Source organism: Balaenoptera ricei, chromosome 15 (assembly GCF_028023285.1).
Source record: "Balaenoptera ricei isolate mBalRic1 chromosome 15, mBalRic1.hap2, whole genome shotgun sequence".
NCBI classification, from domain to species: Eukaryota; Metazoa; Chordata; class Mammalia; order Artiodactyla; family Balaenopteridae; genus Balaenoptera; species Balaenoptera ricei.
In genome coordinates, this window is record NC_082653.1 from 66,912,747 (window position 1) to 66,928,734 (window position 15,988).

Sequence of the window (15,988 nt, forward strand, 5' to 3'; positions counted from 1 at the left end):
GCCCTAGGCAACTACTAATTACTTTCTGTTAATAGATTTACCTATTGTGAATATAAATGGAATCATACAATATGTGGTCTTTTGTAACTGGCTTCTTTCACTTAGCATCAAATTTTCAAGGGTCATCCATGTTGTAGCATGTATCATTACTTCGTTTATTTTCATTCTAATGATATTCCATGTATGGTTATACATTTTATTTATCCAGTCATCAGTTGATGACATTTGGGTTGTTTCCACTTTGGGGCTGTTATGAATAATGCTACTTTGAATATTCAGATACAAGTTTTTGTGTGGACATGTTTTCATTTTTCTTGAGTATACACCTAGGAGTAGAACTGCTAGATCCTATGGTAACTCTATGTTTAACCTTTAAGGAACTATCAGACTGTCTTACAAAGCAGCTGCACCATTTTACATTCCCTCCAGCAATGTATAAGGTTTCCAATTTCTGCACATCCTTACCAACACTTGCTATGCTCTGCCTTTTTGATTATACCCATCCTAGTGTGTGTGAAGTAGTATCTCATTGTGGTTTTGGTTTGCATTTCTCTGATGGCTGATGATATTGAGCATCTTTTTATATGCTTATTGGCCATTTGTATATTTTTTCAGATCCTTTGTCCATTTCTTAATTGGGCTGTCTTTGGGGAGTTAATAGTTCATATATCATAGTATTGCCATGAGGATTAATTGAGTTAATGTACAAAACGAGCTTAGCATGGGGCACATAGTGCTTTAAAAAGTTATTCTTTGTTATTATTGGTACTAATAATATAGATAAGGAGGGCAGCAAGTATAATGTCTCCAGGATTTGGGGGTACTCCTTTCTGGTCTAGACTGTATTTTGATTCTTTTAATTGTAATCAGTTGGAAATTTCAGGGTACTGTGACATAGAAACTGGTCAAAGCTTTTCATACTCCCCTTAGTTTCTTGTCAAATAAGATCTAGGTATTACCTTTACTGTTTCAGCCTCTGTCTGAAGGTAGGAATCTTCAATGATTCAGACACTTTTGGGCCTCTGAGCTGAATGTGCCTGGTTATTGACTTAGGGTACACAATGGAAGGGGTACCCTAAGCCTATATCTGAGCCTCTGTAGGGAATTTTCAGGCTATGATTCCAGAAAATGAGGCACATCTTCTAAAGAGAGATCTTGGAGGAATTTTAAGGGTAGAGTTGAGTACAAGAGCGCATATGGTGAATGTTAAACGTTCTGCCTACCATGAAATCCTTTTATATCTCTGCTATGGTGGAATCTCATTCCTACTTTTTCTTGTTTTATTTAGGAAACAAAGATGCCACATGCAGTCATTTGCATACTTTATTCATCCTTCCTTAGTGCCTACATGGGAAAGGTCCAGTGACTTTGGATTTAGCCACAATTTAATTACAATTTCTAATAAAGAGGAAAAAATTGTTACTTGGTAACTGCAAGGAAGTCCAGGCCCTAGTATCTCCAATAACAGCAGCCTACATTATTCTCCCAAAATGTAAAAATGAGTAGATGGAGAAAAAATTAAGGACAGAAACTGTCTCTTATTTAATTATATATTTCAAGTGTCTAACATAGAGAAGGTGCCCCACAAATGTGGTATCTCAGTTTCCCCTGGATAAATATAGGAGTAATGTTTACCATTTCTAGTTCTAAAGGCAAATATTTTATTCCTTTTCCTCCTAGGTTTTCCTGACTGTGAAAACTTTGTGCCTACAAAATGTTGTGGTTCTATAACCGACAACAGTCCTCTCTTTGGGCTTGACTGTGAAATGGTAAGTACTACTTTTGATTTTTCAACTGGAGTGTTGCAAACTAGGGTCTAGTTTTCTTGAGTGCGTTCAGTTCTAGTATTCAGTTTAAATAACTGAAAGTAGACCCATTTAATCACATTTTAGAAAAACTGGATCTTTGCTCCAGGATGAGAAATAAATATCACGTAAGTTTTCTAACTAGTTGATATATTTAATCTAATTTTTGAATATTACTAGAAGTTGATTGCTTCTGTCTTTTGAACAAGTGTTTTGTTATTGCCTTGAAGACTTTGCCTGAATTACCATTGGTTTGGCTTAGTTTTACACATTTAAGATCAGAAGTAGGATTTTCCTGCTTAAGCTCCCCTTGTGTTTTACTTTGTCTAATTAGTAAGTCTCCTTTCAGAGGCAGTGTATCCCCTCTCACTTAGTACTCAAGTAACAGTTTCTCAACACTGAACAGAGTGGCTAAGAGCTAAGGATTTGGAGTCTGTCGTATCAGGGTGTGTATACTGGCCTTGCCTGTCACCTTGGACAAATTCCCTAATTCTCCCTCTGTGAAGCAGGGATAATATTAGAGGCTACTTCATGGGGTTATTATGAGGTGGTATATAAAATGCTTAGTATTGCATTAGATAATAGAGTGTGCTAATAAAAATTATTTTTTGTGGTACTTAGCATAATACTGGGTTGTAGTACACAGTAAATAGTACAATTATAATTGATGTTATTATTTCTGTGCCTCTGGGGCACATCCTTCCCAGAGAAATTGTACTGTGTTGGTTACTTTAAATGTAATGTTCAACAGCCTGCTTAGCTTTAATTTCATTCATATTGGATTCTCTAGTCAGCAAAAGGCTGTGCCATTGTCGCAGAGTAGATTAGAGTAGATGGCAATTGATGTAGTCTTGAATAATGAGAGGAAGCAAGAGCTTCCACAGTTTGGCAGCCTATCTACATCCTGGTCTTTCAGTGCCTGACATCCAAGGGGCGAGAACTAACACGCATCTCATTGGTTGCTGAAGGAGGCTGCTGTGTTATGGATGAACTTGTTAAACCTGACAACAAGATTGTGGACTACCTCACCAGGTATTTTTCACCCTGCCTCCAGCTCTCTATAGCTGTCAGACTAGAGTGGAATGAGACTTAACAGGAATAGCCTGTAGCTTCTGTTTGGTTAGGTATTATCTACTTATTTATTATTAAGTAAAAGGCTGGGGTGCCACAACTAGAAATTTTAATACTGAAATTGCACAATGTCGGTGTATAATGCTCTTACCTTTCTTCCTCTCTAATCTTCCTGTGACCTAAGTCACCAGAATATTATCTTCCTTGTCATAGAATCTGACAGTTGTAATTGTTATCTAGCAACTGCCAAACAGCTTTGCTCTCTGATGAGACCCCATCTGAAAAATCTGCAAATCATCTTCTGGCAGTCAAATGATTTTAGAGCTTAATCTGCCTTGACCCCAGAAACCAAAACAAAACTAAGTGTTTCCACAACAGAAATTTTTTTTTTTAATTTTATTTATTTATTTATTTATTTATTTATTTATTTATTTATTTATTTATTTATTTAGGCTGTGTTGGGTCTTCGTTTCTGTGTGAGGGCTTTCTCTAGTTGGGGCAAGCGGGAGCCACTCTTCATCGCGGTGTGCGGGCCTCTCACTGTCGCGGCCTCTCTTGTTGCGGAGCACAAGCTCCAGATGCACAGGCTCAGCAGTTGTGGCTCACGGGCCTAGTTGCTCCGCGGCATGTGGGATCTTCCCAGACCAGGGCTCGAACCCGTGTCCCCTGCACTGGCAGGCAGATTCTCAACCACTGCGCCACCAGGGAAGCCCCCACAACAGAAATCTGAAGCTCAAAAATTTTTCTCTCTCTTTCCAAAGATTAGCAAGTAATTTCAGAATGTACACACTACAGTGATTAGGCAAAGAAAAGCCAGTGAAACGTTACCGTTGCTGCCCATTGTAGTTGCACCTATCAATTCATGCTTACTTAGGCACAGAGAGGCCGTGATGGTGATAAAGACTCCGCTGTTGGCAGACATGACAATTAGACAGTATTTTTAGGGAACAATCATATGTGACAAAGATGTATGTATAAGGGTATTTGTCATAGTATTGCAGAAATATGGGAATATGAATGAAAGTAGGGGGTTGGTTAGAATGTTATATTTATCTAATGGAGTACTCTAACCATTTAAAAGGATGTGCTGAAATAGATTTATTGATGTGAAAACTTGTTCATGATATATAGCACATGTTATGATCATATTATAAAGTAGCATAGGCATTATGATTGCTTTTTTTTGGGCCGTACCATGTGACTTGCGGGATCTTAGTTTCCTGACCAGGGATTGAACCCAGGCCCATGGCAGTGAAAGCATGGAGTCCTAACCACTGGACCGCCAGGGAATTCCCATGATTACATTTTTATAAAAATGAAACATATACATGAATATATATGTATCAAAAAATAATGATAGAATATTTACTAAAGTGTAAAAAATGATCTCTGGGTGGTGGGATTATGGGCAGTTTTTAATTTCTTCTTTGTTATTTGATTTTCAACCTTGTTACACTGAGCATTTATTAATTTTTTATTAATTTTTTAAAATATTCTTTTTGAAATGACTTTCCGGGGAGGAAAGCTTATTAATATCATGGTCTGTCCATTTCTCTTTTTTTATTGAAAGTTTCTCAGGAATCACAAAGAAGATTCTTAACCCAGTGACAACCACACTCAGAGATGTACAGAGACAGTTAAAAGCACTGCTTCCTCCCGACGCTGTGTTAGTGGGCCACTCCTTAGACTTAGATCTCAGAGCACTGAAAGTGAGTATCTGATTTAGGACTTAGTTTTTCTAGCATATGTCCCTGTTTCATTAATCTCAGATCTAAAGCCTTCTATCCCCCAACCCACCTGTTTTTTCCTTTAGCATAGGATGCTACTCATTGTATTCTCTTTCCTTCTCAGATGATACATCCATATGTTATTGATACATCATTGCTTTATGTCAGAGAGCAGGGCAGAAGATTTAAGCTCAAGTTCTTAGCCAAAGTTATTTTGGGGTAGGTTTGTTTGCATATTATAATATTGTCCTGATAGACTCTACATAAGTTAGCATATTGTATCTTATTTAATGCATATTGCAGTGTTCAGCCTCTCTCCTTTCCCTCTTAGTTTGTAAACATTATTATGAATTCTGAGATCCTAATTTCAGAGAGAAGTATGACTCAGAAATGAAAAAACTGTGGGAATACAAAAAGGAGTTGCATTCATAGCTGAAGGTTGATGGATAGAACTGGACAGAGAGGCAGAAAAGTTACCCAGAATTTCGAAACATAACGTTCCTATATTGAATGTATCCTATTATGTACAAACACATATTGTACAAAGATATTCATTATAGTATGATTTAAAATAGCCCAAAAGAATTCAGATATTCTACAGGACTAGTTAAATAAATTATGGTTATCTGCGTGACTAATACTTTGTTACTGAACATGATAGATCTTTATGTGTTAATAAGGGGACCTCTAAGATGCTACTGAGAATAAAATGGAGATGCAGAACAAGATGCGTAGATACTGAGATATTGATTGATGTAGATTAGATTTAGATATATCTATAGACATAAACGTATGTATTTTTTAAGATTTTAAAAAACAAAGGATTTTTAAGTATATAATAGAAAATTTCTGGAAGGTAACTTTAAAACAACAGCTACGTCTAAAAAATGAGACAAGGGGTTGGCTGGGGAGTGGACCAGAGACTTTTTATTGAGTAGCCTTTGATGATATGCTTGCTGTAAACAAAGCCATTCCTGATCATTCTGTACCCTCAGTACCTCTCAGGTCCTGGCACTAAGTAATAAAGGAATCTTGATTGTTGTGACTCAAACCTAATTACTAGAATGCTGAAATTCTACATGTAGCCAGAATATTTGGGATGAAAGAATCTATCATTAAAAATGCTCCCAGGTATGTCAATTTTACCTTGACTTTCCAGGAAGGATATACAGTGTCCAGATAGGTTTGGTCATGATGCCACAGAAGATGCTAGAACAGCCCTTGAATTGGCTCAGTATTTCCTCAAATATGGCCCAAAGAAGGTTAGTACCTTTGCTTTCCTTAAAATTATGAGACTAGAACAGAGTCACAGACCACCATATCCTGCTGTTACCTTTCTTTACAAAAATGGCAGTGTAATTCAAGGTGAACATGTATTTGAAATTAAGACCTGTATCACTAGCATCATGTAGTGGTTAAATATGTAGTCTCTGAAGTTGGACTTCCTTGTTTTTAAATAGGTCTGGCTATATGATATCTAGCGCAATTTCTCTGAGCAACTTTAGTTTCTAGATCTGTAAAATGGGAGCACACTTCTCTGGGATATTGGTGAGGGTAAATGAGATATTATATAGTATAAAGCTCTTAGCACAGTGCCATGAATATATTAAGCACCATAATGTGGTGTTAATCATTGTAGCTGAGGGACTTCCCTGGTGGTCCAATGGTGAAGACTCTGCACTTCCACTGCAGGGCGCACGGGTTTGATCCCTGGTTGGGGAACTAAAGATCCCGCATGCCACTTTTAATTCATTGTAGCTGATGCTAATAATTGTGATAATTTTAAAAATCTAGATAGATTTTTGCTCTCTTGGGGTGTGAGTAGCATATCATTGTTTCAAAAGCAGTTCAGTGGGCCTGGATTAGAACAGCACATAAAGGAGGCATTGAAGAGGATGTAGTTTCTGACAGACTGTGTTATAACACATTCTAACCTATTAGATTGTCCCATTGTGTGATATTTTCTAACATGACCCCATTATGAAATAAATGGTAGTCCATATAGAATAATAAAAAGCCAGAATAGTTTTTTGTGTCATGGTGATAGAAAGACATTGTAAAATATCTTATGCGGCATGTGAATAATGGCCAACATTCACTGAGATCTTACGAAGTATACTATTCTAAAATGCTTTATATACATTATCTTATCCTTATAGCAACCCTGTAAGTTAACTATTGATATCATTATATATATGATCGTTCAGAGGTTTTGAAAGGTGAATAACTTATTGAGGGTCCTACAGTTAGAGGCAGAACCAGGATTCAAACCAGGGTCTGTCAGATTCTAAAGCCTGTCTTTGCTCTACATGAGGAATTAGCAAACCTTTTCTGTAAAGGCCAAATAGTAAATATTTTAGGCTCTACAGACCATACTGTCTCTATCACAGCTACTCAACTTGCTGTTGGTAATGCAAAAGCAGCTATAACAGTATGTCAGTAAAAGGACACAGCTGTGTGCCAGTAAAACTTAATTTACAAAAAACTGACATTAGGCTGGACTTGATCCAAAGACTGTAATATGCCAACCCCTGCTCTAAACCACTGCACTGAGGTTCTAAAAACTTGGTCTCAGGACCCATTTATCCTCAAAGAGCTTTTGTTTTTGTGGGTCAGATCTATCAACATTTACCATATTAGAAATTACATATGAGAAAAATTATATTTACTAATTTGTTGAAAATATTTTTAAAAATTATTACATGTTAACATAAAAAATGTATTTTTATGGAAAAAAGCATTTTCAAAAAAATTAATGGGAAGACCGTCATTGTTTTACATATTTTGCAAATCTCTTTAATGTCTAGCTATTAAGCTCCTATTAAGGAGACTAGTGACTTTCTCATATCTGCTTTTACGTCTAATCTGTTGTGTTATATAGTTGGAGAAGACAGGACCTTGTAAACTTCCCCCTGACAGGGTCTCTGGAACCCCTAGGAGTTCTCAAGCCACACTTTGAGAACAGTTGCATTCTATTATGCTGCCACTTGATTTCCAGGAAAAATTGCATCTCACTTGAGTAAAATCTCAGGAAATCTGAATTAAGGATGGACTTTAGTTAATAATAAGATACCAGAAAAGAATCTAAAAAAGAGTGGATATATGTATATGTATAACTGATTTGCTTTGCTGTACAGCAGAAACTAACACAACATTGTAAATCAATAATACTCCAATAAAAAATTTTAAAAAGAAAAAAAATAACATATCAATAGTGGTTCATTAATTGTGTCAAATACACCATACTAATCTAAGATAGTAATAATAGTTGAAAATGGCAGTTGGATATATGTGGGAACTCTGTACTGTCTTTGTAGTTTTTCTGCAAATCTAAAATGATTCTAAGTAAAAAAAATATCTGTATACATCAGAACTTCCAAGTGGGCTCCCACTTTATGGAAAGAGAATAAACTAGAATACTTTTCATGATTTTGTGTTAATCCAATAAAGTCTTTTTTTCATATTGCCATGAAAGCCATTCTTTTATAATTTCCAAAAGTTGCATGTTTGCAGAGAAGTAAGTTTTAAGTGACTTTGGAATGAATGATGAGCCAAAATTGCCATTGCTTTTCACTTAGCCCTACTTGGCCCTTTCCCATATTCATGTCACAACATCAGCAGCTGGTAACAGATTGCCATTCTTGGCTAAGCAGCCAGAAACCATCTGGTAACTATTGAACCCAGCCTGGGACTGTGGCAACAGCATGGTCACTGTCTACAGAAACAGAGAACACCACTTGAGTGGGTTTTTCTTGGATTTTTGGGGGGTTTGGGTGTTTTTCTGTTTGGTTGGTTTCTTTTTTTTTTTTAGCCTCAAATACTTTGCAAGATATTAAATGATTTTACCACTTTATTTTCCTTCAGATTGCAGAACTAAATCTGGAGGCACTAGCTAGTCACCAAGAACTAGAAGCAGCAGGCCTAGAGCCGAAAAATACAGCAGAAGTAGTTAAGCAGCTAAACACAAGGTAATATTTTTTAGTTCTAAATAGTCGCAAAGACAAATGGAGTATCTGGTTTCTTATTTAACAACAAAACCTGGAATATTTTTTTCCTCTTTTGAGTCTATTGAGAAATGTTTACCAATTATATGAGTAACATTCTTCCATTAGAAAAACCATGGATGGAAAAATACCACCTACTGCCCTAAATAGCATCTGTTTTTCTAATTTTCTGAATCTATTGACTGGTCTTAAAATAACTCACTTTACAAAAAAAGTAAGACATTGAAATACATTGAACTAAGTGGCATTAGGGGAGATGATAGACTAGTGAGTATTTTGATTAGAAGAGTCAGCTATAGCCTTGATGTATTGCCCAGATTGGGAAAAAAACAAACAAAAAACAGACTCAGAAGAGGTTTGTCTTCATACCATAGTAAATGTATCAGATCCTTAGAATCTAGCCTAAATTTTGATAAAGAGTTTTGAGTATATTTTTTGTTTATCCGTCCTCTCCCTAAATGTAGAGCAACAATGTTCAATATGATTTCTGTAATGGTGGAAATGTTCTATATCTGTGCTGTCCAATAAGGTCCATACATGTGGACCTTATAGTACATGTGACTAGTGCAGTTAAGGAACTGAATTTTTATTTTATTTAATTTTAATTTAAATAACCACACGTTGCTAATGGCTACCAGGTTAGACAGTGCAAGTATAGAGAAGTAATTCTTGGGTTAGGGAAAACTGTTGTTCCTACCTTGATCTCTTCTCCTTCTTTACAGTGTTTTAGAATGCTTGGACTCAATGGGCCAGAAGCTCCTTTTCTTGACTCGGGAGGCAGATGCTACTGAACTTTCTTCTTCCAAAAACTGTCAAACTATTAAGTGCCTTTCAAATAAAGAGGTGAGTGACGCAGTATCTCTTTGAAGGTTGCATTCAGAGTAGAGGGTAATGTAACCCTTTGCAACCCATGCAAGTATCAAGCTTTTTTTCATTAGCAACCTTGGCTACCATTAGCCAGTCTGGCTTCTATCTCAAATTTTGTGTGGAGCACTTTTAGTCTCAATTACCCCATAGGAGCAGAACTGTCAGCTGCCAGTGTCTGTTTCCAGATTCCAGCAGGCCTGTGGCTTTGGCCTTGCACACCACTTTGAATTTCTGTTCTTTTTTCTGGTTCATGGAGATGTTTATCTTGGCTCTTAGCCTGACTATATCTTTTTGGTTTTCCTATATATATATATATTTTAATATTTTACCTATCATTTTTTTAATATATTTTACCTATCATTGCTGTATGTGTATAGCAGAAGGGATGCATCAAAGCGTGAACTTACGTCATCTTGTTCAGAGGCTCTGTAATTTTTTTTAAGCATTTTATTTGGAAATAATTTCAAACTTACAGGAAACTTGCATGAATGGTGGAATATCTGTATACCTTCTATCTAGATTCATCTTCTGTTAATACTCTGCCTCATTTGCTTTATTATTTGTGTGTGTGCTGGGTTGCTCCTTCACTTTTTACACTTTCTTGCTCTCTCTTCCTATGTCTGTATGACATTTCATTTTTTAGTTTCCTTTAGTCTGGAACCATTCCTCAATCTTTCTTTGTCTCTCATGACATTGGTAATTTCATTTTGGGTTTCCTCATGATTCGATTCAGGTTATGCCACAAGAGGCATATGTTGTCCGTCTGTCCCTCTCTTGTGTTTATTTTGATGACCTTAACAAGATGTTGTCTAGTTTCTCCACTGTAGAGTTACTATTTTTTCCCCTTGCTTTGAATAAATAATATGTGAGGATATACTTTAAGAACAGCAAATATCCTGCTTTTCATCAAAATCCCCACCTCCTCTTATATTTAGCAAAAACTGATGATTCTTAACTGAACCAGTTTTTACTGTGAACTAGTTTTTATTGTACAATGATGGTTTTCCAACTCTATATATTTCCTCCATATTAACTAGTTGTTACTCAGTATTCTATGAGCAAGAGTCCTCCCTTTACCTTATTTGTTCATTCATTCATTCATTCTGTGTGGACTCATGGATTCCTGTTTATTTCAGTGGTTTATAATTTATGATTGTACTAAATTGTTTTGGTTTACACATTTCTCAGATTTGGTAAGCAGTAGCCCCTTCAAGCTGGCCCCTCTGTCCTTGTGACATGCACCCATAATTTTTTTTGAGCATTTTCTTCCTGCTGGCACAATAAGAAAGTCAGGTTCATCTTGGTATTAGAAACCAAGACCTGGGTGCTGGGTGTGCATATTTTTACTGGGATGTCTTTGCTTCTAGACCCTCAAAGCAGACAGAGTTAGGAAATATATGCATGTAGGTAGGATATGCGCACACACACACACACAAATATGTATGTACAAACAAATACATATTTAAGAAATCAAGTGTCTATACCAGTACCTCTAATTTCAGCCCTTGCACAGGATTCTTCGTTGCTTTTCCTCATTTCATCTTTGTATCTCCCTTTATAAGTTACTTGGATTCCTTTTTTCCTCCCCTTCAGATTAGCTCTTATGCATTTAGAATACAGTTGGGTTCATTTGTTTCAATTTGCTTTTAGTTTTAGTTTTTTTTTCTCTCTTCCATCCTTGTTGATTTATTTTTTGTATCTGTAGAACATTAACATGCTTCCAAAGGCGAAACTACACAAACAAGTATACTAAAAGAAGTGTCATTCCTTCTCATATCTATTTCACCCAGTCTGCCCTCCACCTATCTCATGTAAGTAAATAACATTGTTGTTTTCTGATTTATCCTTCCTTTGTTCCATTTTTTGTAAAGAAAAGTAGATATATATACGCTTTCTTATTTCTTTTTCTTTCTTACACAGAAGACAACATACTATATAAATAAACTCTTTTGCTTTTTTCCCTTAACAAGATGTCCTGGAAATCATACCAGGACATAAGGTTCCAACTTCCCATTTTTGCATATGGATATCCAGTCTTCCCAGTCTCATTTTTTTGAAGAAACTATCCATTTCACATTGAATGTTCTTGGCACCCTTGTCAAAGATCACTTGACCATATACACAGAGCTTTATTTCTGAACTCTCTTTTGTTCCATTAGTCTATTTGTCTGTCTTTATGCCAGTACCACACTGTTTTGATTACTGTAGTTTTTAATATGTTTTGAAATCAAGAAGTTTGTGTCATCTGACTTCATTCTTTTTCAGGATTATTTTGGCTATTCAGAGTCCTTTGAGATTCCTTATGAATTTTAGGATGATTTACTTCTTTTTCTGCAAAAAATGACATTAGGATTTTAATAGGGATTGAATTGAATCCATAGATTGCTTTGTATACTGTTGACAACAATAGTGTGTTCCAGTCCCTGAACATGGAATGTTTCCTTTTATTTGTGTCTTTTAAAATTTCTTTCAGCATTGTTTTGTAGTTTTTAGCATAGAAGTGTTTCACCTCCTTGGTTCAGTTTATTCCTAAGTATCTTATTCTTTTTTGATGCTATTGTACATGAGATTTTTTTCTTAATTTCCTTTTTTGATTGTTCATTGTTAGTATGTAGAAACACAACTGATTTTTTGTGTGTTGATTTTGAATCTTTCAAATTTGCTGACCTCATTGATTAGTCCTGACATTGCTTTTGTAGAATTGTTAGGGTTTTCTACATGTCCTATGTGAACAGAGAGAGCTTTTCCAATTTGGATGGCTTTTGTTTCCTTTTCTTACCTACATACTCTGGTTAGAACTCTCAATACTGTGTTGAATAGAGTGGCAGGTGCAGGCATCCTTGTTCCTGATCTTAGAGAAAGTTTTCAGTCTTTCACCTTTGAGTGTGATGTTAGCTGTGGGCTTTTCATATATGGCCTTTATTATGTTGGGGTAGTTTCCTTCTATTTCTAGTTTGTTGAGTGTTTTTATCTCGAAAGAGTGAATCTTGTCAAATGCTTTTTCTGCATCAGTTGAATGATCATGTGGTTTTGTCTTTTCATTCTGTTAATGTGGTGTATTACATGGAATTGTTTTCATACATTGAACCGTCCTTGCATTCCAGGAATAAATCTCACTTGGTCATGGTGTATAATACTTTTAATGTGCTGTTGAATTCAGTTTGCTGACATTTTGCTATTTAATGTAATCACTAGATTGGAAGGACTATTTCCATTTTGTTGTTTTCTGTATGTCTTACAGCTTTTTGTCCCTCCTCTCCTTTCTACTGTCTTCCTTTGAGTTTTGATTTTTTTTTTTTTTGGTAGAGACATGCTTTGATACCCTTCTCATTTCCTTTTGTGTATGTTCTATAGATATTTTCTTTGCAGTTATCATTGCAGTTACATAAAACATCTTAAAATTATAACATTCCATTTTAAACTGATAGCAGTTTAATTGCATACAAAAACTGTACTCCTATAAGCTCCACCCCCTCAACTTTGTTACTCATATCATAAATTGCATCTTTATATGTTATATGCCCATTAACATAGGCATATAGTTATTTTTTTCATGTTTTTGTCATTTAAGTTCTGAATAAGAATTAAAAGTGAATTTATGCACCAAAGTTACATTAATACAGGTTATTATACGTGTCCATGTATTACCTTAACTGGAAAACTTTTTCATGTTGTTGTCTAGTATCCTTTCATCTTGAAGGACTCCCTTTAGCATTTCTTATAAGAGCAGGCCTAGTGATAATAAACTTTCTCAACTTTTCTTTTCCTTGCATTTTTGAAGCATAGTTTTGCTGGATACAGTTTTCTTGGTTGATGGTTGTTTTTTGTTTTTTTTTTCTTTTTTTGGTTGATGGTTTTTTTATCACTTTGAATATATCATGCCACTCTCTTCTGGCCTGCAAGGTTTCTGTTAAGAAATCCACTGATAATCTTATGAAAGCTTCCTTGTATGTGATGATTTGCTTTTCTCTTGCTACTTCCAAGATTCTCTAATTTTTACTTTTAACAATTTGATTGTAATGTGTCTTTGTGTGGGTCTCTTTGGATTTATCTTTCTTGGAGTTCTTTCAGCTTATTGAATTTGTATGTTCATTTCTTTCCTCAGATATGGAGAGTTTTCAGCCATTATTTCTTCAAATAAGCTCTCTGCTCCTTTCTCTCTTCTTCTGGGACTCCTATAATTTGTAAATTGGTCCTAAAGATGGTGTCCCAAAGGCTCTTAGACTCTGTTTCCTTTTCTTCATTCTGTTTTTTTTTTTTTTGCTTTAACTTAATGATCTCAAAGATCTGTTTTCAAGTTTGCCTGATCAAGTCTGATGTTGAACCCCTTTAGTGAATTTTCCAACTCACTTAATGTATTTTTCAGCTGCAGAATTTGTTTGGTTCTGTTTTCTTTTTTTTTTTAATTTAATTTTATTTATTTTTTTATACAGCAGGTTCTTATATAAGTTACCTATTTTATACATATTACTGTATATATGTCAATCCCCATCTCTCCCAATTCATCCCACCACCACATCCCCACCACCTGCTTTTCCCCCTTGGTGTCCATACGTTTGTTCTCTACACGTGTGTCTCTATTTCTGCCTTGCAAACTGCTTCATCTGTACCATTTTTCTAGATTCCACATATATGCGTTAATATATGATACTTGTTTTTCTCTTTCAGACTTACTTCACTCTGTATGACAGTCTCTAGGTCCATCTGCATCTCTACAAATGACCCAATTTCGTTCCTTCTTATGGCTGACTAATATTCCATTGTATATATGTACCACATCTTCTTTATCCATTCGTCTATTGATGGGCATTTAGGTTGCTTCCATGACCTGGCTATTGTAAAGAGTGCTGCAATGAACACTGGGTTGCATGTGTCTTTTTGAACTACCGTTTTCTCTGGGTATATGCCCAGTAGTGGGATTGCTGGGTCATATGGTAATTCTATTCTTAGTTCTTTAAGGAACCTCCATACTGTTCTCCATAGTGGCTGTATCAATTTACATTCCCACCAACAGTGCAAGAGGGTTCCCTTTTCTCCACACCCTTTCCAGCATTTGCTGTTTGTAGATTTTCTGATGATGCCCATTCTAACCGGTGTGAGGTGATAACCTCATTGTAGTTTTGATTTGCATTTCTCTAATAATTAGTGATGTTGAGCAGCTTTTCATGTGCCTCTTGGCCATCTGTATGTCTTCTTTGGAGAAGTGTCTATTTAGTTCTTCTGCCCATTTTTTGATTGAGTTATTTGTTTTTTTAATACTGAGCTGCATGAGCTATTTATATATTTTGGAGATTAGTCCTTTGTCCATTGATTCGTTTGCAAATATTTTCTCCTATTCTGAGGGTTGTCTTTTCATCTTGTTTCTAGTTTCCTTTGCTGTGCTAAAGCTTTTAAGTCTCATTAGGTCCCATTTGTTTATTTTTGTTTTTATTTCCATTACTCTAGGAGGTGGATCAAAAAAGATCTTGCTGTGATTTATGTCAAAGAGTGTTCTACCTATGTTTTCCTCTAAGAGTTTTATAGTGTCTGGTCTTACATTTAGGTCTTTAATCATTTTGAGTTTATTTTTGTGTATGGTATTAGGAAGTGTTCTAATTTCATTCTTTTACATGTAGCTGTCCAGTTTTCCCAGCACCACTTATTGAAGAGACTGTCTTATCTCCATTGTATATCCTTGCCTCCTTTGCCATAGGTTAGTTCACCATAGGTGCATGGGTTTATCTCTGGGCTTTCTATCCTGTTCCACTGACCTGTATTTCTGTTTTTGTGCCACTACCATATTGTCTTGATGACTGTAGCTTTGTAGTATAGTCTGAAGTCACAGAGTCTGATTCCTCCAGCTCTGTTTTTTTCCCTCAAGACTGCTTTGGCTATTCGGGATCTTTTGTGTCTCCATACAAATTTTTAGATTTTTTGTTCTAGTTCCGTAAAAAATGCCATTGGTAATTTGATAGGGATTGCATTGAATCTGTAGATTGCTTTGGGTACTATAGTCATTTTCACAATATTGATTCTTCCAATGCAAGAACATGGTATATCTCTCCATCTGTTGGTATCATCTTTAATTTCTTTCATCAGTGTCTTATAGTTTTCTGCATACAGGTCTTTTGTCTCCCTAGGTAGGTTTATTCCTAGATATTTTATCTTTTTGTTGCAGTGGTGAATGGGATTGTTTCCTTAATTTCTCTTTCTGATTTTTCGTTGTTAGTGTATAGGAATGCAGGAGATTTCTGTGCATTAATTTTGTATCCTGCAACTTTACTAAATTCATTGATTAGCTCTAGCAGTTTTCTGGTGGCATCTTTAGGATTATCTATGTAGAGTGTCATGTCATCTGGAAACAGTGACAGTTTTACTTCTTCTTTTCCAATTTGTATTCCTTTTATTTCTTTTTCTTCTCTGATTGTTGTGGCTAGGACTTCCAAAACTATGTTGAATAATAGTGGCGAGAGTGGACATCCTTGTCTTGTTTCTGATCTTAGAGGAAATGCTTTCGGTTTTTCACCATTGAGAA

The 15,988-nt window shown here is 35.7% G+C and overlaps 1 protein-coding gene across 9 annotated transcripts in view; it reads left to right on the plus strand.

Annotated features, from left to right (window-relative positions):
• Positions 1-15,988, plus strand: part of REXO5 (RNA exonuclease 5) — an 80,877-nt gene that overhangs the window by 12,951 nt on the left and 51,938 nt on the right. For 8 of the 9 annotated variants that reach the window (XM_059897954.1, XM_059897951.1, XM_059897952.1 and 5 more), the window contains 7 exons: positions 1,681-1,769; positions 2,722-2,837; positions 4,447-4,585; positions 4,728-4,822; positions 5,763-5,865; positions 8,468-8,571; positions 9,330-9,450. In XM_059897954.1, the coding sequence (XP_059753937.1) occupies positions 1,681-1,769; positions 2,722-2,837; positions 4,447-4,585; positions 4,728-4,822; positions 5,763-5,865; positions 8,468-8,571; positions 9,330-9,450 (767 nt within the window). The remainder of the gene's footprint in view (positions 1-1,680; positions 1,770-2,721; positions 2,838-4,446; positions 4,586-4,727; positions 4,823-5,762; positions 5,866-8,467; positions 8,572-9,329; positions 9,451-15,988) is intronic. The other variant, XM_059897955.1, reaches the window with a different exon arrangement.